Source organism: Drosophila albomicans, chromosome X, assembly GCF_009650485.2.
Source record: "Drosophila albomicans strain 15112-1751.03 chromosome X, ASM965048v2, whole genome shotgun sequence".
NCBI classification, from domain to species: domain Eukaryota; kingdom Metazoa; phylum Arthropoda; class Insecta; order Diptera; family Drosophilidae; genus Drosophila; species Drosophila albomicans.
This window is the reverse complement of record NC_047627.2, coordinates 32,035,802-32,060,221: the sequence shown is the minus strand read 5'-3', so window position 1 is coordinate 32,060,221 and position 24,420 is coordinate 32,035,802. Positions and strand designations below refer to the sequence as shown.

General features: G+C 38.8%; 1 protein-coding gene across 1 annotated transcript; it reads right to left on the bottom strand.

Moving 5' to 3' along the window:
- Nucleotides 1-1,325: 1,325 nt before the first annotated feature.
- LOC117565087 (AF4/FMR2 family member lilli) lies at nucleotides 1,326-23,755 on the bottom strand. Its single transcript, XM_052008461.1, has 7 exons — nucleotides 23,362-23,755; nucleotides 19,582-20,982; nucleotides 16,311-16,489; nucleotides 14,278-14,385; nucleotides 6,450-6,626; nucleotides 6,287-6,392; nucleotides 1,326-2,501 (listed from the first exon to the last, which is right to left on the bottom strand). Exons 1-7 carry the CDS (start codon nucleotides 23,753-23,755, stop codon nucleotides 2,395-2,397), a joined length of 2,472 nt encoding a protein of 823 aa, XP_051864421.1. The 3' UTR covers nucleotides 1,326-2,394.
- Nucleotides 23,756-24,420: the final 665 nt, after the last annotated feature.

The window sequence follows — 24,420 nt, the reverse complement described above, 5'->3', positions numbered from 1 at the left end:
ATGTGGGTCCTTTTTTCGAAAATTCGCTATATCTCGGCCAAATCCTGTCCGATATTCAAAGGACACATATTGCTAGAATCGTAAGGATAAACTCTATCGATTGGCATCAAACACTTTAAATTTTTCGGTTCCGTTGACGAAATGAAATATTCAAAAAATCATAAATTCCAGGATAACTCGAGAATCACAAGGACGATCGGGATCAAATTTGGCAGGATAATAGTGCTTAGGAATACGCTTCGATTGGCACAGGACTCGCACGGATCAAAAAGGATATGGCCGAGATATAGGCTTTTTTCTACAAGTATTGTATCTTGGGTGCTGTAAGGACACAAAGTCCTTGATAACTTGAAAACCACAAGTACTATTTCCATGTCCTTTGGCCAGTTGATGGTCCTCTTAAAGAGAATTTGTTTGACATTAATTTTAATATTAATTGGCAAGGACGAATGACTTTTGAGATATATGTAGCTAATTTTTAAAAACAAAAAAGTCCTTGTAACTCGGCTTTTTAAGACTTTCAAGGACGTTCAGTATCCTGTGTTTTCTTTGACAAATTTAGAATGTCTTCCTTAAAAAATCAGATCTACAGATCTTGTGATCTCAAAAATATATATCTACTTTCACTGCCCTTCAGGTTATGGCCGAACTATGAATAGAAATAGGATGTCCTTTGGAGGAAAGGATCACAAAATATTAATAATAATAATAATAAAAACTCATTGTTGTTCTTTTATTAGTTTTATTTATGTTCATTTTGCTGTTTTTTGGCATAATTTGTTAAACATCTTTTGGTTTTTCGTATTTAAATATATATAGTTTATGTATTTTTTTTTTGTTTTTTGTTTTTTTTTTTTTGGTTGCAGTTGTTGCTGTTTTGCATTTTGGTTTTGATGCTTTCGTATTTAGTTTAGTGTGTGTTTATAATTAATTATTAAATTTAACTCTTGTTTATGCATTGCTTAGCTAAAAAAAATCCACTTACAATTAGTTTACACAAGTTTAAATAGTTCGAAAGTTTCGTTTTGTTTTTTTTTTTTGTGTTGTTTGTTTTTAGAATAGTTTTTGTTTTGTTTGGATTGGATTGGGTTTTGGAAATAGCCTTTTGTATGCAATTAGTTTGCTGCTGTTGATGTTGAACTCGATGTTAAACTCGATGTTCTCGTCACGGATGCGGATGTGTGATTGGTTTCGTGGCAAAAATAAAATGACTGTGTGTTCAACGAATGACGATAGCAAGCAACAAATAACGTGTAGCATGTTCTCGTTGCTGCAATAAATAGCGAGTAACTGTGAAAAATATATTCGTAGCGTGCTTGCGTTGAAGGATGTTTTGCCTACTCGTTAGCGACTACGTTGTGTTAACGAGTAACGAGTAGCGAGTGTTGCCTGCCGAGTTGCGAGCTGTGAAATGAAGCCGGGACGGGCGATTTGATTATTGAAATAAATGTACAACTGAAACTCGTTGCACGCATTTTGCTGCCGCTGTAACGAGTAGCATTAGCGTGTGGCAAAGTCGAATCTATTCGTTTCGTTTGTTTTGTAACAATCTGTCTTATTCTATCCGCAATCTCGTTATGCTCGTTTGTTTTTGTTTTCTTTTCGTTTTCTTAAGTTTTATATTGTAGTGTAGTATACATAGGGTACGATGCATACGGAGAGAGAGAGAATATGATACAATATTTTGTTGTTTGGATTTATCTTACGTTCTTGGCTTTGGTTTTTGTGCTATTATATAATATGTCACGCTAAAATCTCAATACACAATTCGCTTAGTTGCTATGACTAGTCGCCTATTACAATACAATAAATTTACTTATGCATACGATTCGCAATTCTTTATATATCATATACGTATATATATATTCGCTTAGATATCGTAAATACATACATATATGTATAATTGCAAAAAAAAAAAAAAAAAAATGAGTACACAGAAAAATATCAACAAGTCTTACAAGTAGATTAAGTATACGTATATCGTATATCGGGTGTGTCACGCCCACAAAAAGGTTCGAGTACGACAAATATCTTAGATATCAATACATAGCATACACACTCACACATACACACACTCACACATACACACACACACACACACACTCAGCACACTCTTAGCTAGTTGACATACACGGAATAGTTCTAGATACAGATACAATTACAGTTACAGAGATAGATATGCTCTCTACATATGGAGAGATTAGAGTATGTGGAAATACTTAATCGTATTCTCTTATTCGCTTTAGTCGCTGCTGTCCATTTGACGCACTCGCTCTTAAAACATCTCAACTCACTGGAAGGTCTGGGCACAAGGATGCGGAGGAACAGGAACAGGATGAGAGGAGGGGGAACTTGAGTTGCGATCTTTTAAAAGAAGTCGTCAAAGGTCTTTGATTATGTCTGGTATTGAAGCATCGGCGCCGATAAGTTCGGATGATGTGAGCTATTCATCCGCAATGCAGATAAACTTTTATTATACCATTCGTCCTCCGGCGACATTCCTGCAAACAAATACAAAAAAAAATACAAATATAATTATTATAGAAAGAATGCAAAGTAAGAGACATTTGTAATTGCTGAAATTTTGTTATTGGATTGGTGTTCGAGAGTGCAAAGATTAGTTCACATTCCGGAGATTTCCGTGCAGCGGAAATTCATAGTCCTTGGACAGGATAACTGATAAACTGGACTCGCCTTGCGATTTATTAAGAAATTTGTCTTGTGACGTTTTTCTTCTTTTGGCTTTTTTTGCCTCTTCTCTCCTGGCCGGAAATTCATTTGCTGATTCGTCGTCGCCTTTTGCTTTTTCTTACTTTTACTCATAATATCCGGTTAAGTGCTTGCTCTGCTTATTATGCACACTTTCCCCTCCCCTCGTATGCCATATGTGCACCCTCCTCCCTTCTACCCTCACTCCTCACGAAGTTCTTATCTTTCGGTTATGTTTTGTTTACTGGCGCCCCCAAGTCCCATTGAAAACATTGGAGACGTCGGCAAGACGGCAATTTTATTCCACTATGCCATCGATATACAAAAAAACAAAAAACAACAAAAAATAATAACAAAGAATAAATAAGAAAATAAAACAAAAATCAGACAATCAGATCAGATTAATGGAGCCAACGGAAATTTACTTTCGACACAACGTCATCGAGATTTTATTTTATTAAAGACAACGCAAATTTCTCAAATCAACTGAATAACACAAAATGATTGTGGGGAAAAGTCTGTGTGTGTGGACAGGAACCGATAAGTGTGTTTATAATAAAATTTCTGTTGGCGTGTTAACTTTATTGTACGAAATCCATATTTCTCTTATATTGGGGGTTTTCTTTAATTTCTGGGGGATACTTGAATTGTCTTAAGAGGAGAATGCAGATGAGTAACAATAATAAGAAGATATCCGTTCGAATAACTTTTTATAGGGTAGAAGGGTATTATAACTTTGTGCCGACAGGAAATGTAAATGTAAATGGAACAGGTGGAAGGAGGCATCTCCGACCCTATAAAGTATATATATTCTTGATCAGCGTTAACAGCCGAGACGATCTAGTCATGTCCGTCTGTCTGTCTGTCCATATGAACACCCAGATCTCAGAGGCTATAAGAGATAGAGCTATAATCTTTTTTCGACCGCATTTGTTATATTTGCACGCAGATCAAGTTTGTTTCAAATTTTTGCCACGCCCACTTCCGCCCCCGCAAATCAAAAAAAATCGAATAACAAGCGTAATTTTGAAGCTAGCGTTGCCAATTTTGGTATATATAATAATAACTATAAGTAGTAGTTATGATTCCTGAAAATTTACGATCCGATAAAAATTCTCGAAGTTATTAAAGAAATACTTTTGTATGGGAAAAAACGCCTACTTACTAGGGGTCTGAGTTGCTTTGGCCGATAATCTGGTATATTGTGCCGTCTATGGTATATTTTGAATGCGGTACTATATCGATATACCACATATATATACCATTTGGTATATTTTTAGTATTTTTTCAGTATAGTTGGTATATTTTGAGAATAATACCACAAAATATATTGAATTTATTCAAAATGGGTAGCGGGTATCTCACAGTCGAGTACACTCGACTGTAGCTTTCTTACTTTTTTGATTTGATATATTCTTTAATTTCATGTCCTCCATCTTTATGCCTAACGCATCGCCGGTTAAATTCTTTATCTGTCTATATTTGAGACGTTTTGATTGGCTTCAATAGTTCTTCCCCATCAGTGGTTTCTTCTTCCACATTTCACATTATCTATTCTACAGTTAAATCGCTTGGAATCCTCTTTATTATTATATTATTATAATTGATTCTTATATTGACTTCTGCTTTGCTAGCGTGTCTTTAATATAAATTGGATGTTTGTTCGTATATCGAGCTGATCTGTGCAGCCTTCATCTTTTTCTGCTGTAGATTCTTGCCTTGCATTTTTCAGTCTTCAGATTCGTTTTTTCTTTTCTAGTTCACTTTCATCTTCTGTATCATTCTCGTTATCTTCAGGACTTTTTATTTCTGATTCGGTTTATTAAATAAGCAATTTAACTAGTACAGCAATAAAGTACCATAGTAACTCATTTAGTGAGGAAACTTATTCGGGACAAAGCTCATAGTCATAATACAAGGGTTAATAATCTTTCCGACTAGATTCATTAGAGCAAAAACGATGTTCTTCGGTATCAATTGGGTTTATTTTGACATCGTCTTCTTGTTCCTTAAATTCGTTCTTTTTCTTTTTGAGAATTATCTGTGTATCTATATGTGTCTCATCACCTTAACTTCCTAGTTTTGGCTTTGTGATATTTTCTATCTCAGTTTGAAGTTAGTTACTCTAAAAGGTTTTCTTCTGCTCTTTATCAATGATGAATGCCTTCCCCAATATTTACTCTGGCATCATTATAAAGGTAGTCAGCATAATTTGGGTTTGAGATGAGACTTGAAACTGAAGCGGACATTAGCTAGGGAATATATCACCAATATATACATGTGAATATAAAGAGAACATGACAAAATACTATCCGACTACGCATAAAGCTCGCTCTTTCGCTCTGCAGAGAGTGATTCGAGTAAATTAGAGAAGGTTACTTCGAAATCGAAATCGAAGCAGAGCTAAGATTTTTCTTTAATCGAATTGAATTTAATGACATCGATTTTATCTTTTAATGCCTTCAACTTCTTCAAAGCTAATTTATGTTTAAAATGGAATTCTGCTTATAAAAAAGCGAGTTTGCAAATACAACTTTTAGCATTGAATGTACTTTATGACGTCACAATTGCTCGCTTGCTTGCTTGTGAATTGCAAGCAGTGCTGCCAATTTGGATTTTTTCCCGTCAAAACTGGCTAACTGCGTGAAAAATTTGTAAATTGCGGGAATTGTGAAAAGCGGGAATTCTGGCTTTTTTTTTTTAGAAATTCAGTTGACTTTTTCCCGACTTTTTTTTTGTGTTGCTAAAACTTTAGTACAAAATATGAAATAGTGGCAGCTTTACGATAGTCATTGTTTTTCACGATATACTCTAATGTCATCACTTGCTTAGTGCTTCCATCCCTATGTAAAAAGTGCATGTAAATTCTTAGCAAATTGTGAAATGCCAAAAGAATATAAACAAAAATGCCGCGATTTCTGGCTTAATAGGGAATTCGATAGGCCTCAGGACGACTAACAGCATAAGGTAAAGTGTTAATTTCAAGTTAAAGGTATACTGTAGTAATTTTTACTTTAATATACAGACACGGATTGTGAAGGATCGAAAAATGCTGCGTCGACTATGAAGTGCCTCTAAAATATCTGAACATGATGAGGCAAACTAAGAAGATATTGATAAAATGATGAAAATATTTTAAACAAAAATTAACTTAATAATTTGTTTTTTTTTTTTAAATTTTTTATACACTTGTTTTTAGCTTTTTATTGGATTTTATATCATTTTTAAGCTTTTTTCTGCATTCTTCCCGTCAAAAACAGCTTTTTTTTGCTGGTCAAAAGTTGGCAGCACTGATTGCAAGCTCAAATGCAGAGAGTCAAAGCTTTTGAAGAGCGTGAGATCAAAACCGAGCGAGAGTGAGAAAAAGAGAGAGGAGAAGAAACTCAAAGCTTGCGATCGCAAGCATCTAAAAAGGCAAACGCACAGCTGAGACTCTTTTAGTTGTTCGACGATAAGCGACGCGTTCGGTTTAGTAATTGAGAAAATGAAAAGTGAGTGTGACGCATTGATCGATTGACAGAGCGTGAGTTATATAGATCAAGTTAGTGTTGTGCGGTTATACGGTTTTACGACTTACCCATCGAGTCCTGACGCACGCCCACAGAGCCCATATTTGTGCTGTGGGCCATGGAGAAGGGCTGCGTCATGCCCGGATACGATGAAGCGCCCATCTGGAACAGATCCTACAACGAAAATATATCAAAAATTGTATATTGTATAAGTGTGTAAGTGTGATTTACCTGAGGATAACGATTCATGGTGTTGTGATGCGGATAAGGCTGGTATCCGCGAGATACGCTATAGCCTTGGATGTTCCGCATCATACCGTTGCACGACGGAATCACAGATGGTGCCAGTGCCTTCTGCAGCTGCTTTTCCTGTTTACGGTATTTCGCACGGCGATTTTGAAACCACACCTGCAAAGAATCGCATCAGAAGAAAGTAAAAAAAAAGAGAGATTAGTCACACAACACAAAAAAAATGTCAATTAAAGCGTTGTCGGACTTTAAGTTGTTTGAATTAACTAATCGACATGCCATCGCAAGCCTCCTTCCTCCCTCCCTTCCCCCTACCTTCCCCCTACCCATCCCAAACCTAGCGCTGGCAATTTCGTTTTGAAAGGCAAAAAGAAAATGGAAAGCGGATGATGATGACAACAGAAGAAGAAGAAGGAAAAAAAAACAGTAAAGTAAATGTAAAGGCAATGGCAATAGCGAAAAGACAGGTCCCTGGTCCCTGCTGCCGCACCCCCGGACTTTCCCTCCGTTCCCCCTCCCCCCCTCTGGTTCTTGGCTAGCTATGCAGCTTCAATATCCTTGCCTCCTTGTCTGTCGTCTTATGAGTGAAAAAAATCTACAAAATTGAAATTGAAAATAAGTTGACGACGCTGTTTGTTGCCTTGGTCTTCCTAAGTGAGGGGTGTGGAGAGGGGGGCGAGTGGGGAGAGGGGAGCAATGCTTAGACATTATTAAAGATGGTCCTCACGATTGCTCCGGTTGGGAGCTGCCTCAAGCAGCAGCTCTCTTCTCTTCCTCTTGCTGCTCTTGATGGCAAAAAGAAATTGCCAAGATGAAAGTCGCGCGCTTTGCCATAGACAAGACAAGACAAGACCCCAAGCAGAGGGGGGAACGGGACGAGGGAGCTGGCAACGGGGGTTGCTGCTTATGCGATGACGAACATCAGGGTCAGAAGAGAGACAGCAAGGGAGAAGTAGATGAGGAGGGGACAGCGGGAGGGAGGGCGTGTGTTGTGAGTGTGTAAAAATTTCCGACATTTTGAAAGCTGCTCAGCTTGCTTTGAGTTACTTACAAGGCGACGGCGACGACTCTTCGAGTAATGGCGGCCCAGACAACGCAGAGGACGAGGGGAGAGGGAGAATGAGAGTTAGAGAGAATGGGCAAGGTAAGGGGAGAGGGCAGAGAGGGAAGGAAAGCACGTTGAAGCAGCTTTTTCTTTTGCTCGTCGTCTTCTTGGACGTCTTTGGCATTTTTCTTGTATTTATTTTATCATTATTATTATCTTTGTCCATGACTATGTGTTTCTCCATCTCTGTCACTCTCTCGTTGCTTGTATGTGTGTGTGTGGGTGTGTGTGTGTGTGTGTTGGTTTTAATGAAAAATACAGCTGCGTTCGTTCGTTCGTTGGGGTTGTTTTGCTGTGCCCACTTTATGGCTCGTTCGGTTACATTTGGTTGGTAGCCAGCATAAAAATGCCATCCCAGACTAGCATGTGTGTGTGTGTGTGGGTGTGTATGTATGCTGGTAAAAAATGCTCTTAACCATGAGGCATGACTGTTTGTTGGAGGGTTGCAAACACATCGTTCGTCCTCTCGCTCGTCTCAAAGTTTGTCTATCAAGCTAGTGTGCGTGTGTGTGTGTGTGTGTGTGTGTGTGGGCGGAGTAACTCAATTAAGGATCCATTTGATGGCACACACACACACACACACATGCACACAACACAAATAGAACTTTGCACACATACAGAAAACAGCAAAGCAAAGAAAAAAAATGGAAGTTGAAAAACAAATTGTAAAAACACTATAACTGGAAAAACGACTCGACTTTGCGTTACCCTAGAATAAACTGATAATTTCTTTACGACAATTTCTTTATCTTTTCTATCTTTTCGGGGGTCGCAAAACTTTATTCCCTTAGAGCCAAGAAGTTTGCTTTTGATCTTTTCCCCGTATGCTTAATTGATTGTAAAGTTCCACTTTAGATTAAGAGTTTGCCACATTCTAGATTTCTTAAATTGTTTTTCCCCCGTAAACTCAAGTTGACAAATATTATATATGTATAGAATCTTTTCCCTTTTCAATTTCATTTTCATATGCATTTACTTTACTTTTGAAATTATCATATTTTCAACTTTATACTTTCAGAATTCATTTCTAATTCTTAAATAATCCTTTTTCATCCAATTATTTGAACTCCTATATAATATTATTACTTTTTTTTAATGAATTTCCTTTACTTTTGTGATTACAATATTCTCAACTTTATATTTTCCGAATTCATTTATATTTATTTAATACTCTTTCAACTATTTCAAGTTTCTATATAATTCTGCCATTATTTACTACTTTTTTTAATTCATTAAACTTAAATTTCATATGCATTTTCCCTTATGTCCGAAATTATAATGTTTTTTTTAACTTTATGCTGTCAAATTTAATTTCTATTTCTATAATATGTTTGTATTTCATTCAACTATTTATAGTTCCTATATAATATTATTTCTTCTTTTGTTTTCAGTTTTTTTCAATCTCCATATAGTAAATATTCATAATTTAAAGTCTTACTCTATTTTACTCCTTTTTTGTTTTTGATTCTATCCAATCTCAAAATGTTGTAAATTTGTTTTCTTATTTCAAATTCTATCCAATCTCAAAATATAATAAATTTCATATCTTATTTCAAAGTATTCCTTAAAATTGTATATATCAAATGAAATGATATAGTTGTTCCTATAAAGTTCCTAGTTTATAGTTCCTATATAATATTATTTCTTCTTTTGTTTTCAGTTTTGTTCAATCCCCATATAGTAAATATTTTTAATATTTCAAAGTATTTCCTCTATTTTATTCTATTTTTGTTTTTAATTCTATCCACCCTCAAAATGTTGTAAATTTGTTTTCTTATTTCAAATTCTATCCAATCTCAAAATATAATAAATTTCATATCTTATTTCAAAGTATTCCTTAAAATTGTATATATCAAATGAAATGATATAGTTGTTCTTCAGACTAAATCAATTGTTTTGTTTCATAGAAAAACTGCTCTAGCATTTGTTTAGAATTGATAAACTTTGCTGGTTCTACTTGATGGTTTAAAACTTTCAATTACGGACCTTTCCCTGATATATATAGATGTTGTTATTGTCCTCAAAGCATTGTTGTGGACATGTGACAATCTAAACAAGCAACTAGAGAGAGAGAGAGAGAGAGAGAGAGAGAGAGAGAGAGAGAGAGGAAGGCTGGGAGGCAGGCAGTCATAATTAGATGAATGCAAATTATAAATACAAATAGCCATACATCAAAAATACACAAACACACACACACACACATACACACACATATATGTGCGTTTGTGTGCGTGTGGAGTTGACGGAAATATGAAAATTAAACGTATTCAAATTTAATTTACTTTCAACATTTAATCAAATTTTCTTGCCGCACTCGCGTTCAGTGCAATGTTTTGTGCTTTGGTTTTTTCAATTCGACTCCGTTTAGGGTTTTCCCCATGTTGTTGTTGTTATTCTTGTTGTTTGTTTTTTTATTATTATGATTGTTGTTGTTATCCTTGTTACGAGTTAGTTGAACTTTTGGAATTGTTGTCTGCGGTGCGTTGACCTACAAAATGGCAACTCAACCGCACGTAATTTATATTAGATTTCTGCTTTAAATTCCACCAAACACACGTCCACTTTGTGGTCCTATTATTCGCTTTATTCAAATTATGTTATGCATATAGGGTAACCTTCTAGTCGGTTATTATTATTATTATTATTATTATTCAAACGCATCAACAAACTCCGACGGCACTTTTCACTGCTCACTTAATTATGCTAGTTTTTTGTCAATTATTCATATCAAGTTCACATTCATTTGAATTCTTATCTATTTAATATGAATCGCTTCTCTCTTTTCTGTAAATTTCACTTGATTTTCATACCCGCTACCCATAGGGTAGAAGGATATTATAACTTTGTGCCGGCAGGAAATGTATGTAACAGGTAGAAGGAGGCATCTCCGACCCTATAAAGTATATATATTCTTGATCAGCGTCAACAGACGAGACGATCTAGCCATGTCCGTCTGTCTGTCCGTCCGTATAAATACCTAGATCTCAGAGACTATAAGAGATAGAGCCATATTTTTTTTCGACAGCATTTGTTATGTTTGCACGCAGATCAAGTTTGTTTCAAATTTTGCCACGCCCACTTCCGCCCCCGCAAATCAAAAAAAATCGAATAACAAGCGTAATTTTAAAGCTAGAGCTACGAACTTTTGTATATACAATAATAACTATAGTAGTTATGATTCCCAAAAATTTGATTGCGATCAGATAAAAATTGTGGATGTTAATAAATAAATACTTTGGTATGGGCAAAAACGCCTACTTACTAGGGGTCTTAGTTGCTTTGGATAACAATCTGGTATATTGTGCCGTCTATGGTATATTTTGAATGGTATATCGATATACCACATATACCATTTGGTATATTTTTAGTATTTTGCAGTATATTTATTATTGCTTTTATTTAAAATGGGTAGCGGGTATCTCACAGTCGAGTACACTCGACTGTAACTTTCTTACTTGTTTACATAAAGTTCGATTATTTCTTTCTCGATTGTATTGCCTACTTATTGGGTCACGTATTTCAAATGCGAATAAGCGCCACGAATTCGTCTCAATTTTTTCGTTGCTTCTCAATTGTTTGAACTTAAACATAATCGAGACACAGATTAAATTTTGACACAATTCATATCGAAACAACAAATAAATATAATAGAGGCGAGAAATGCATTCGTATGCTGAATATCAATTTTGTACTGAAAAAGTTGTTTATTCCCACTCTACTTTCATTTTACTCAACTTGATCTATATCGCTTTGAGTCACGGATTTGAATTTCCAATGTTGATACCCATAAAATGGTTAGTCACATTTGAATATTCTAAATATTATCCAAATATTTCTCAAAGTAATTTAAGAAACCATTTAGAAAGTGGAAAACAGAATAAAATTATGTTTTCAACAAAATTCTCAAAATAAGCTATTTCCATCAAACTAAAGAATTAATTGAGATTTAAGATATTGTTTTCTCGATGATTGTTTCATTATTTTTTGAATTGAATTTCTTAAATTTCAGTTCAAATTATTGTATCGCTTTTAACATGATATTCTTTGTTGTCCATGATTTTAGAACTGTCTTCTTCTTTCCATATATATTGTATATTTTAAGTGTGTCAGTATATCAAATATACTTTTCGGTATATTTTAGTATTTTTGCGGCATATATTAAGAATATAACAGCAATGTTTTGCTTTTATTCAATCGAACTCTCTTTCTTGTTTTGAATTGCATTTCTTAAATTTCAGTTCAAATTGTTCATGATTTTAGAATTGTTTAGAATTTTTGGAAAGCATCAATATGCCAAATATATATTTTTTGGTATATTTTCAGTATTTGCACCGTTTTTCTTTTAGTCAAAATCTCTAACTTTCTTACTTTTTTCAATTGAATTTCTAAAATTGTATATTTTCGCTTTGATTGAAAATATTGTTCTTGATTTTAGAACTGTTCTTTATGTTTTTGTGACATATTTCGAATGTAGTATTTTTATCAATATACCAAATATAATATTCGGTGTATTCTGTGTTTTTCAGCACAGACAATTTGGTATATTTTAAGAAGAATACTGCACTATTTTGCTATAATTGCAAATGGGTTGCTTTTGTTGCAATTGTGTAAGTTAAAATTTATATTTGATAAATTTCATTTTTTTTTCATATTATAACTTAAACCCCCAATTGAAGAACCTTTTAATCTGCTTGTTGTTACAATGTTCCAATCTGTGCAAATCGAACATTTCGAACATAATCGAAATTCTGCCTAATTATGACGGCAATTACAAGCTTTTCAACTATGCCCAGAATTTGTGATGGACTTGCGACAACAACAACGAACAACGAGCATTTAATAGGAGTGAAGAAGGGGAGGAAAGTCACCATAATTAAGAGGACATCATCATTTGAGCGAGCAAACAAGTGAAGGCTAATGCAGCAGAAACATGCGAATTGTGGATTGCAATGTGAATGCCGATTCCGATTCGCAGTGAATGTCACATTTTTGCAGACAGATGGTTGGCTAGCAGCCCTGGACTTTGACTGTCAGTTGCCTAGCGGGGGCAACAACAACATCAACTACATCAAATTTGCAATAAAATGTATACACGACAAATTCTCATCAACAACAACAACAACGACAACAACAAAAAGAAGAATTTCGAAATTACGATGTAGACAACTCGATGGAGTTGCTTTCGCTGTTGTTGTTGTTGCTGTTGTTAAGTGAGTGCCAGAGTCAAGTTGTAAGCGCCGAGCACTCGTCAAATTACCAGCAGAGTGGCAAAGCGGAAGAGCGAAAAGAGGCAATAGGGGGATGGCATACACACACACACACACTCGCACTCACACACATACACACACATGTGCAGCAAATACGTCAGGGTTGCGGTCGCATCATGAGCTGCAGGAGTTAACCAGCCAACAGAGGGAGAAGAGGCGTGGGGAGGGGAGGTGAGGTGAGGGTTGTCGTGTAAATATTTGAACATTTGTAGAAAAATATGGTTTATGCTGTGCTAATAGCTCAACTCGGTTTGTCATTTGCCTGTCATTTGATCGTCGACAGTTGTCGTGATTCTGGGGGGGATTTTTTTTGTTGTAAGAGAAAAGAGATTCAATTTCAGATCCCCGGAGCGAGATTGTGCCACATTTGCAAAGTATATCAATCAGCATTTGTTTGTTCTTCTCACATAATTATCGCAGATCAAGAAATAATCGTTCTATAAACTTACAAGTAAAGCAAACTTTGTTGTTCCCCAATTAAAGAAGAAGAATAGGTATTATTTTGAAGAAATAGAAAACGAACAATTTCATGTACAATGTTGTTTGACCTTTTTAAAGACTGTTGTCAGTCAATACTTTGAAAATACACTTGCTGAAAGCGAACCTTAAAATGTGGTGTGAGTTTGAAATGGAATGGAATGAGGAGTGAGGAGCAGTGGAATGAGTGAGGAGCAGTTGAATGAGTGAGGAGCAGTTGAATGTAACTCTACACCTCGAATGGCAAATGAAATGCGCTTTCAACACACACACACGATAAAACCGCCCCTTGAGCTAAAGAGAGAGAGAGAGAGAGAGAGAAAGCTCAATATACCATTAGAGGGGAGTGAGAGAAGAAAAGCTAGAGTCGGAGTCGGAGTTGGCCACCCGCTGCATCATTCACTTGTTTCGCAGTCACGATAAAAACTATAAATTAATTATTACCGCGGCGCACTTGAAAGCGCAACAGAATCGCTAACCAGACATACACACGGGGGGTAACACCGACGACGAAAAAGAATGGGAATGGGAATGGGAAACAAAAAGGGGCCAGAGTGCTCTCTCTATACATATGACTGCTGTCCTGGGGGTTGACTTGCGTCTCCTTTGAAGCTCGTCGGTGTCGCCGGAGAGAGCACTTTAGCGCGACACCCAAATGTGAAGCATTCAATTGGAATAATCGCACACTAATCGCTTAACCGAGATCATCAGCGAATGCATCAGCGGGATTTCACTCTGCTACTCTGGTAGCTACCATCTAGATGGCAATTCGAAATGCGAGTCCTGAAATCGCATCACTGCGCAAATTACCCAGAAATGCGAAACATTTCAATTGCGGTTCGTCCACAAACAACTGTTGTAATAAATTTCTGCCTATCGTGTGTTTCAAACACTATATCGAATATTTATATATACACAATATTATATAGTATAGTATGATATTTTTTTGGGGGCTACTCACTTGGATTCTTGCTTCGTTCAGTTTCGTGGTGCGCGCCAACTCCTCGCGACAGTAAATATCCGGATAATGCGATTTGGCGAATGCTGCTTCCAGTTCCGCTAATTGTTCCTGAAATTAAGCGGATTTTAATTTGGCTAATTTGCTCTATGAGTTCGTCTCTCTCTCTCGCTCTCCATCTCTCTCGCTTTCTTGTTCACTCTCGCACTTTGTTGTTGTGTCTCTTGGCATTCACATTCTTCCAGCTATTCCCAATTGCAAATGCAAATTGTGTTGTCTACTTTCGGGAGCGCACGTCAAAAGCTTTAAATTCACCATGCCCGAAAAGCTGCTTAAAGGCTCGAGCTTACAGTCAAAGAGGTTCGAGAGAGAAAGAGACAGTGCAAGTGAAGAAGAGTTCTGCTTTTGCTCTGGCTCTGATTCTAGCTCTTGCTGTTATTCCTGTTATTCCTTTTGCGTCCGCTGATTTATTTCTAAACACACCTTTACAATTATGCCTCTCGCTAACACTTCTATTTCAAAGTGCATTGCTGTATTCAATATTCGATATAAACTAAACTTAAGAAACTGAAGTGTTCAAGTTATTCTTAGGCAACTAAATAAAGACTCTTTTGTGAACTTGCTATGTACTTTTGATCCTACTAAATTTCAATTATTATACCCGCTACCCATATATTCTTGATCAGCGTCAACAGCCGAGACGATCTAGCCATGTCCGTCTGTTCGTCTGTCTGTCTGTCTGTCCGTCTGTCCGTATGAACACCTAGATCTCAGAGACTATAAGAGATAGAGCTATAATTTTTTTTCGACAGCATTTGTTATGTTTGCACGCAGATCAAGATTGTTTCAAATTTTTGCCACGCCCACTTCCGCCCCCGCAAATAAAAAAAAAATCGAATAATTTTAAAGCTAGAGCTACAAATATTGATGTATACAATAATAACTATAGTATTTACAAGTCCTGAAAATTTGATTGCGATCAGATAAAAATTGTGAAAGGTATTAAAGAAATACTTTTGTATGGGCAAAAACGCCTACTTACTAGGAGTCTTAGTTGCTTTGGCTGACAATCTGGTATATTGTGCCGTCTATGGTATATTTTGAATGCGGTACTATATCGATATAACAAATATACCATTTGTCTTTTTAGTATTTTGCAGTATATTTGGCATATTTTGAGAATAATACCGCAAAATATATTGATTTTATTCAAAATGGGTAGCGAGTATCTTACAGTCGAGTACACTGTAGCTTTCTTACTTGTTTCTTTTTTCTTTTTAGAAATTTATGTCATAAAATTCATTTTACTATATTTTAATTCATTTACTTTTAGAAAATGTGTCATTGATATAATTGACTATATTTCTAAAATTCAATTCATTTTGGAATAAATCTAAATATTGAACTTTATTTTTTTTTCGAAAAGTTGTCTTGGAATTATTTTTTTTTAATATTTCTTAAATTTCATTAATTTCGAACTAATTGTAGATTCCACTGTTATACTATGATAAGAAACTTTTACTACAAGTACTATGTATATTAGATTGAAGACAAACCTCAAGAGTTTAGAAAGTTTTCTTTTTTTATTTTTGAATACTACTATTTTGATATACATAATCGGAATTGAAATTTGAATATTTCGATTTCGATTGCTATTTACTTTTATTCGGGTCAAGACATAAGTTTGTCTTCTGCTCAATGCTGTAAGATAGGTAACAACAATAAAAACAACAGCGGAGATATTTGTACACGGACATGACTATATATGTATATATAGACACATGCACATTGTATATAGTATCTGTGCTGTTGGCAGCTTGTAACTGGAAAATGCCAAAGTTTTAATTACGAGCGTAACCTTCACGAAATCTAATTAAAATTGCTCACTACGTGCAGAGACACGAGACGAAGACAGCGAGAATGGGAACGAGTGAGACAACAGGGTGACTCGAGTAGGGTGTCTAGTTAAATAGGGTGTCTAGGGAAGAAGCAAAAAGAGAGGGAAAGGGAAAGGGAGAGGCGGCGACATCACTGACCTGTGTGAATGTGGTGCGATGTCTTCGTCTGGCTGGCGTTGGGCAGGATGCTGTGGTTGGCGTGTGGCCGGCGTGCTGACTCAGCGAGGAAAGTCCACTTCCGGGCGATGTGATGCCGGCGGAAACCGTTGACAGCCCGCTGTTGGGTTCCGGCTTCAGCTTCTTGAATGCACCTTCAGCTACAAAAAGACACGAGAAGGAGAAGAAGAGTAAGTGAGATAGACGAAATAATTTCAAGACGAGCAGAGCAACGCCTAAAAGTAGGCAATGAAAATGCAATTAATATGCGTAAAACGTTTAACCGCAACTTCGCGTCCCCCCAACCAGCTTGAAAGTCCTCTGCATACAAATGTTGCATAATTATGACAACAACAACGCGAGCAACGAGAAGAAAGAGAGCTTCAATGGCAACCGCAGTGCGGCCACAAGACGCTGACGCAGTCGACTTCTCAGCTCTCCTTCTCTCTCTCTGTCTTTGACTATCTCCATCTCTTTCAGTCTGTCCATTCTGTCGGCCATTTTGGAGTCAGGTCGGGTCACGGGTCACGTTGCCGTTGTCGCCGCATGAATATGCAATATGGGATAATTTATGCAAATTTCTGGCACATTAATCGAGCCAGAGTTTTCTGGTATCCTGGCCTCACCTGGACAGGACACCTCATCCTGATGATCCTACCCAGTTCATCCCCTCCTCCCCCGAGCTGTCGCGTGCCAAAAGGCGGCAAATTACGGGCAAAGGTCAAAGGCAGAACGCGCTAAAAGTGGCCGCAAGTAGGGACAGGACAGAACAGGAGAGGACAGGACACAAAGCACAAGTCAAAGCCGTGTCCTCGTATCTGACCCTGTTCCTGGCTACTGGCTACTTCCTGGCTGCTTGACTGCTGCTGTTCCTTGCTTCCTGGGTTATGACCTGCGCTTAATTGGCGCGCTTAGCTCGTTAACAACATTTAAACTATGTATAAATTTTGGGGCTTCGCACTAATTGAATAACACGCAAGTCGCACTCTCTCCCTCTATCTCTCTCTCTCTTTCGCTCTCTATTTATCTTTCATTCATGACTCCAAAAAAAGAAAAGAAAAGGTGGCATTTATTTATGTTAAGTAAGTTGCCGCATTGACCCCATTGCTTAAACCACCTTCGCGACAAGGTCAATCAGCGAACTAAACGAAAGTTTTGCCCTTTGCACTTTTCCCACTACATATTTATGGATATACTCCCGTGGGAAAAACTGGCTCAACTTTCAACTAGAGCAGAGAAATCCTCCTCTTCACATAAATAGCTGAGGCATAATAGAAATTATGTTTACTCAAGAAGAACAATTTGCAATTATTTTACAGCAGAGTTTAATGTGTTGCAATACAAATTTTAAGAAGAGAACTAAACTAATTCTTTAGTTTTTCTATATTGATCGATAAGAATTGTGCAATAGTCTTTATCAAATCTTAAGGAATTTTGTAGTTTTCTTTCAGTAGCATTAAATTGCAATTTAGATTGATTCGTCCAACGTCCCGTAACGTCTAATGTCCCGTTTTTACGTTCCTCGGGTTTCTTCAATTCATTTCAAATGTTAAATATGTCTCATAAGAAAAAAAACTCAGTTTTTCTATCGGACACACTTTTTCGGTATATTCTTTAATACAGTCTCTATCCTTAATAAGCTAAAGACAGATATTATAGAAGATATTCATAGTTGTTCATAGTTCAACATCAAAATGAATGTTAAAAAACTGAACTAACAGATGCTCATAGTTTTGACTTCCGATTTGGAAAAGTAATATGTATGTATATATGACAAGATAATAAAGAGCTCTAAAAAGTATATTTGATGCTACTTTGTCTCACAATCGTAGGCTAAAAACCTACACAAAATTAATACAACGCATCATTTGTCACGTTGTTCCAAACCTTGTTCAATAGATCGGACAACGTGTTATTCAGTCTCTTTTACCCCCAAGATATTAAAGGGTTTGCCAAAGGCTATTCTATTGATCAGGGCTAAGAGATGGTGTTGTTGATAGCTCAGCTCAATTGCCTGGTCTTGGACAAAGGACAAAGTCGGTATAATTGCTGACAGCCAACAGCTGAGAGCACACACAGAGAGTGAAATTTGAATGCGACAGTCACAACAATTGCGTTAAGCCGATTGACACAAAAGGACACCAGGAAAGGAAGACAGAAGGCGTTAATCCTTGGCATTGGCGCGTGGCCAGAAAAGCCAGCAAAATGGCTGAGCTCGACACAATGGGTTAAGGATACGCTGTTGTCCCTAATGCGTATGATTATACCCGCATATCCCGATAGCATGAAGGGGTATTATAACTGAGGTTGCCACCTTAGGGAGCATATGTGTATATATAGTCTTGATTAACCTTCAGATTGTCTATTTATTTACACTTTAGACTTGGAGTTACGCTTGCAGTTCTAGTTTTTTCGAAAGCAAAATCATAATTTCAAAGCTAGAATGTTCTGAAGGATTTTTTAAGCGATTGATAAACTTGGGTGTTCATTAAGGAACATTCTTTAACAGCTATGTTATTCTACATTTCTGTTAAGTTGTATATTAACAGCTTTTATTCTACATTTCTGCTAAATTGTATAGGTTCTGTTATTTAGAAAACATATGTTAAAGCGAAACCATAATCCCAAAGCTTGAATGTTTTGAAGGATTTTTTATGAGATTGATAAACTTGGGTGTTCATTAGGGAACAATCTTTAACAGCTCTGTTATTCTACATTGCTGTTAAGTTGTATATTAACAGCTGTTATTCTACATTTCAATTAAGTTGTATAGGTTCTGTTATTTAGAAGACAGACGTTAAAGCGAAACCATAATCTCAAAGCTAGAATGTTCTGAAGGATATTTATTGATAAACTTGGGTGTTCCTTAAGGAACAATCTTTAACAGCTGTTATTCTACATTTCTGTTAGGTTCTATATTAACAGCTGTTATTCTACATTTCTGTCAAGTTTTATATTAACAGCTGTTATTCTACATTTCTGTTAAGTTGTATAGGTTTTGTTATTTAGAGAACAAATGTTAAGGCGAAACTATAATCTCTTGATAAACTTGGGTGTTCATTAAGGAACATTCTTTAACAGCTGTTACTCTACATTGCTGTTAAGTTGTATATTAACAGCTCTGTTATTCTACATTTCTGTTTAGTTGTATAGGTTCTGTTATTTAGAGAACAGATGTTAAATGCGGAATAACAAGTTCGCACTCTGTTAAACCAAGTCCCGATTATTTCCCCCCGAGTCTCTCGACACTTACCCGATATAGTGTGATCGGAGAGGCGAGAGGGCGGCGTATGCGCTGGCGTATGATGATGCGAGGACGAGTCCATGCCGGGCGTGGGCAGGCCAGAGTAGAGGGCACTGAAATCCTCGGGCGTGCTGCTGCATTTGCGCTGATGATTGAGCGACGACGATGAGGATTTGTCCAGCGATGTGGTGATCGGTGAGCGTGTGTCCTGCACCGAGGTGGCCAGGCTGAGCAAACGATTCTCGTGGGAGGACGTGCCACCGATGCCCATGAGGCGATTGTCCTGGAACGACATGAATTTGGTGTCCTGAGCGACGCCGCCGTGCTGCATGCTACTCGCATGATCCTCGAGCAGTCCCTGCTGCAGTCCCAACAGGCCGCCCACCAGATTCGGTCGCAGCTCGTCCATGCTGAGTTTGCCGCCCTGACCGCAAGCGCCGGCCGCTGAGAAGTTCAGCTGCCGGCTAAAGATCGCCGGAAAGATGTTGAACTGCTGCGAATCCGCGCTCGACTGCGGACTCAAGCCCAAGCTGTGCGGCGCCACGTGCGGCAGCACCGACGACGATCCCGCTCCCGATGTCCCGCCGGAGGAGACGGGTGCAACGGCTGCAGCGGCGGCTGCTGCTGCTGCTGCTGATGCGGCCGATGCAGCGGCTGCCGCTGCTGCTGCGGCGGCTGCTGCCGAGGAGGAGGACGAGGAGGAAACCGTGTGACCGACGACGCCGCCCGACGATGAACCGGGTCCGTTGCCAATTAGCAGAGTGGGCGTGACAACTCCTACGCCTACGCCGTTGCTGTTGTTGATCAGCTGCTGTTGTTGCTGCTGCGACGCCTGCAACTGTTGTTGTTGCTGCTGCTGCTGCTGTTGTTGCTGCTGCAGTGGCGTTGTTACCGCCGACAACTGTTGTTGCTGTGGCTGCTGTTGTTGCTGCTGCTGCTGCTGTTGTTGTTGTTGCTGCTGCAACGGAAGCACTGAGTGTTGTTGCAGCTGATGTGCGTGTGCCGCCGCAAGGGCGTGTGCGTGACTGTGGGCGTGGCTGTTGCCGTTGTTGTTGCCGTTCGCTGGCAAAGCTTGCTGCTGTTGTTGTTGTTGTTGCTGCTGTTGCTGTTGTTGTTGTTGCTGTTGTTGCTGCTGCTGCTGACTGTGTTGCTGGCTGGCTGTGTTGCTGCTGTTGGTGTTGCCGACGACGCCTACCACTCCAGCAGCGCCGCCACCACCGGAACCAGGGCCGCCGGCACAACTTTGATGTTTGAAATCCAATTTGTGGCCGGCGTAAAAACGCTGCGTATCGATATACGTTTTGAAGAAGTCTATTGAATAATCCAACTGGAGGCTGTGACGCGACGAAAGCGCGCTCTCTGCTTTAGAAACGAAAAAAAGCTCCTCGCTGGCTCCTCTCCTCTCCTCTCCTTCTTCTTCCTACTTTGTCTTCTTCTTCTTGCCCGCTCGCTCGCTTACGTTCACTATAAAACGCGACTCTGCAAGTGCTGCAAATAATAGTTTTGCCGACGGCTGCTTAAACTACAATTTCTATTTACGTATATTTTTGATTTTTCTTTGAATTTTGCTTTACTTGCACACGCACAAACAAACACAGGCACAAACTCACACGTCGTAAATACAGTTCAAAGCCTACTTGAAAGTTTTCGTTGAATTGGAACTTGTCTTTTTTTTTTTGCTTTGCAAGCTTTCTCGCTTATATTAGCTTTTGCTTGCTGTTGTTGTTGTTGTTTTCGTATTTCTTCTTGTTGCTGTTATACACACTTGGGCACATTGTTGTTGTGCTTGCGCCAATTGGCAAAAATTGCAAATGGCGACGGCGACGGCACTTTGACAAAAAAAAAAGAGAAAAGAAATACCAAATACCAATCTGGTATATTATTGAATGGCGATCACTGGGAAGCACGCACACGCAAAAACAAAGAAGAAGAAGCAGATGCAGGTTAATAATCGGTATCGCTAATCACTAATCGTTGTCGATGATTTCGATTTCGATTTCGCTCGTTCTGACACGTGTGTTATGTTCAAGCCCGTTGCGTTGCAGCGACTGTTTTAGTTTTGTTGCCGTTTCTCTCAAAAAGCACAACAAAAACCGCACACACACACGCATACACTGGCATTCGAGAAAGCAGCAGTAAAAGAAATTCGCGTGTATTGTCTGCACAAGTTTTAGGCGGCGGTCAAAATTGATATGATGTTTATTTTCTCGCAGCTGCTTTGTGTTGTCGTTGTCGTTGTTATTGCTGTTCTTCTTCTTCTTGCTTCTTCTGCTGCTTGTTTTGTTTGTCGTTGCTGTTGCTGTTATTGTTGTTGTTGTTGTTGCTGGTGCACGTTGCACGCACGGCGGTACGTATTCGCGGCCGATCAAACTTAAAATGATATACAATTTCAGGCAACATACAAAATTATAACGAAATTAAGGATCATGTGCTCACGACGACAACGACGACGACACGACGATGCCAGCTAACGATGACGACGACGACGACGACGCTGACGCTGACGTTTGCCAGTACCAAAAGCCAAAAGCAGAGCTGCAGCTACGCTGCGCTGCGCTGCTGACTTCGCTGCTTTGGTTGCTACGTTTGCTGCTGATGGGGGTTGATGTCGCCTTGTGGGGACAATTGCGGGCTGCGCGCGAACGATTGGTGGTTAGCGTGTGTATGTGTGAGTGTGTGCATGTGAGTGCTTGTGTGTGTGTGTGTGTGTGTGCGAGACCACGAATCGTTAGTCGTACTAATAATTTGAAAAATAATGAAACTTGTGTGCTCTGCCGCTGCCCCCAAAGGAGTGAGTGCGATGGCATGATGGCAAGCGTGTGTGTTTGCGTTTGTGAAAGTGAAATGCTCGCTCGCTTGCACTCACTGTGAGCACGCAGCGTGAGCTATTTCGTTTCGGCAGCAGCGCAGCTGCTCGTGCTGTCTCGCTTTAACTTGCTTGGTTAATTTCGTTAGTTGTTGCCCAACGTCAACGTCGACGACAGCCATCGCCTGATGTGAATCGACATGTGTATGTGTGTGTGTGTCAGGTCCATATGTATGCCATGTTTCTCTTGATCCAATAAGGCTCGTTGTATTTTTTCGGCCGCCTGTTATTATTGTTGTTGTTGCTGTGTTTGCTTGCTCGCTCGCTCGCTCGCACGCGCTCAATTTCCGGTCTCGGCCCCGGTAAAAATGAAACAACATTTATTCTATTAGACGCAAAAGTTTTCTTTCTGCCTCTGCCGCCGACGCCAACACAGAAATGTCTGACACACTTCCTTGGCATTGCAGCTCCGCTTGGGGAATTCCGATTTGGCGCTTCTTTGACTGTTGTGACCACAATGACCATGGCTAATTTTGTGCTCAGGTTTCGCATTCGCAAAGTTTGACAATCATAACTGCATGCCATGATCGCAAATTGCATTAGAAAGAGATTTCCGAATGTTTTTGCAGTGATCGCTAATTGACAAACTGCAAGTCAGCAATGAGCTTTGCCAATTTCGGAATGTTTAAAGTACTGCCTCTATCACCCCCCCACCCATAATTTAACGCACACACATACACACACACACATAATCCAACATACAAGAGTCATAAAAGTCGCGTCGAATCCAAAGTGCCGTTGTACATGCTTCAAGTTGTGCTCATAAAATGAAAATGCAGCAGCAGCAACATCGACTTCAGCTTCAGCAATGGCGCACACACTAACACACACACATATGCACTCATGCTCGTACAAGCAAAACGCACACTATGGTTGTCTCGCTCTAAAACGCGCGCGCGCTCTAGTCTCTCAGTTGTGTTGACCAATCACCGCACAGCAGATGAGCATCAAAATGGAGTTCAAGTTGTTGTTGCTGTTGCTGTCGCTGCTGCTGCGCTGACAGCGCAATGAATTAGTGTTCGTTAAATGCGGCAGGCAGGCGTCACTGACGACGCCGACGTCGACGTCGCTGTCGCTATTGCGGGCGCGCTGTTGCCAGTTTTCTTTGACAGTTTCTTTTGGACCCGGCGCCTGCTGTGCCTTTTTTGTGGGCGGCGTTGGGGCGGCCGTTATAAATGTAATCCTTAAAACAATACTTTTGAACTGAAGGCCCCAAAATGCTGCTGGAAACTGACTTTGGCTCGTTGCCATCGTTGTCCGCGGCCGTTTCGACGCCGTCGCTCGTTTCTTGCCGTTTAGCTGCTCGTTCTTGTCCATGTCCACGACGTCCGTGTCCTCGTCACCGTCATCGTCCCCAATCCCTTTTGCTCTGCTCAGCCTCGCCTCGTCCTTGCGTGGCCCACGTCTGTCCAGCTTTGAAGCTGCTTTCCATCTCCATTGTTGCTGATTTTGCAACTCACCCACACACACACAAAATATATATAAATATTTATATTGTGTATGTATTTTTGTCTGTATATTTTTGCACTCATTTTGTTGTTGCGCTTTATTATTTTCCTTTTTTTTTGCCATCCCTCGAATTGCTTTTTATTTTATTTATTTTCGCCTCGCAATATTGCCAGGCTTTTTGTTTCACACACACACACACACACACACACATATGTATAAGCTTTTGGCTTTAAGGCCAGCTGGAGGAGTTTTGTCTTTAGACAACTTTGCTGTTGTTGTTTTTGTTGCTCAGTGGGCGCAACATTTGTTTCTTTTTTCTATTTTTAATTAATGCACATGCAACGCTCTAATATTCACAAAATTCTATATAGTTATCGATAATTTATCATAGATTTGCAAGACAGAGAGGCAGAAAGAAAGGTGGAGAGAGAAACAGAGAGAGAGATAGCGAGAAGTTTGCTTATCCTAAACTTCTTATTCAGCCTGTTCTACTTATGAGCTTTGATTCTTAATGTTTTTATTTATTTTTTACT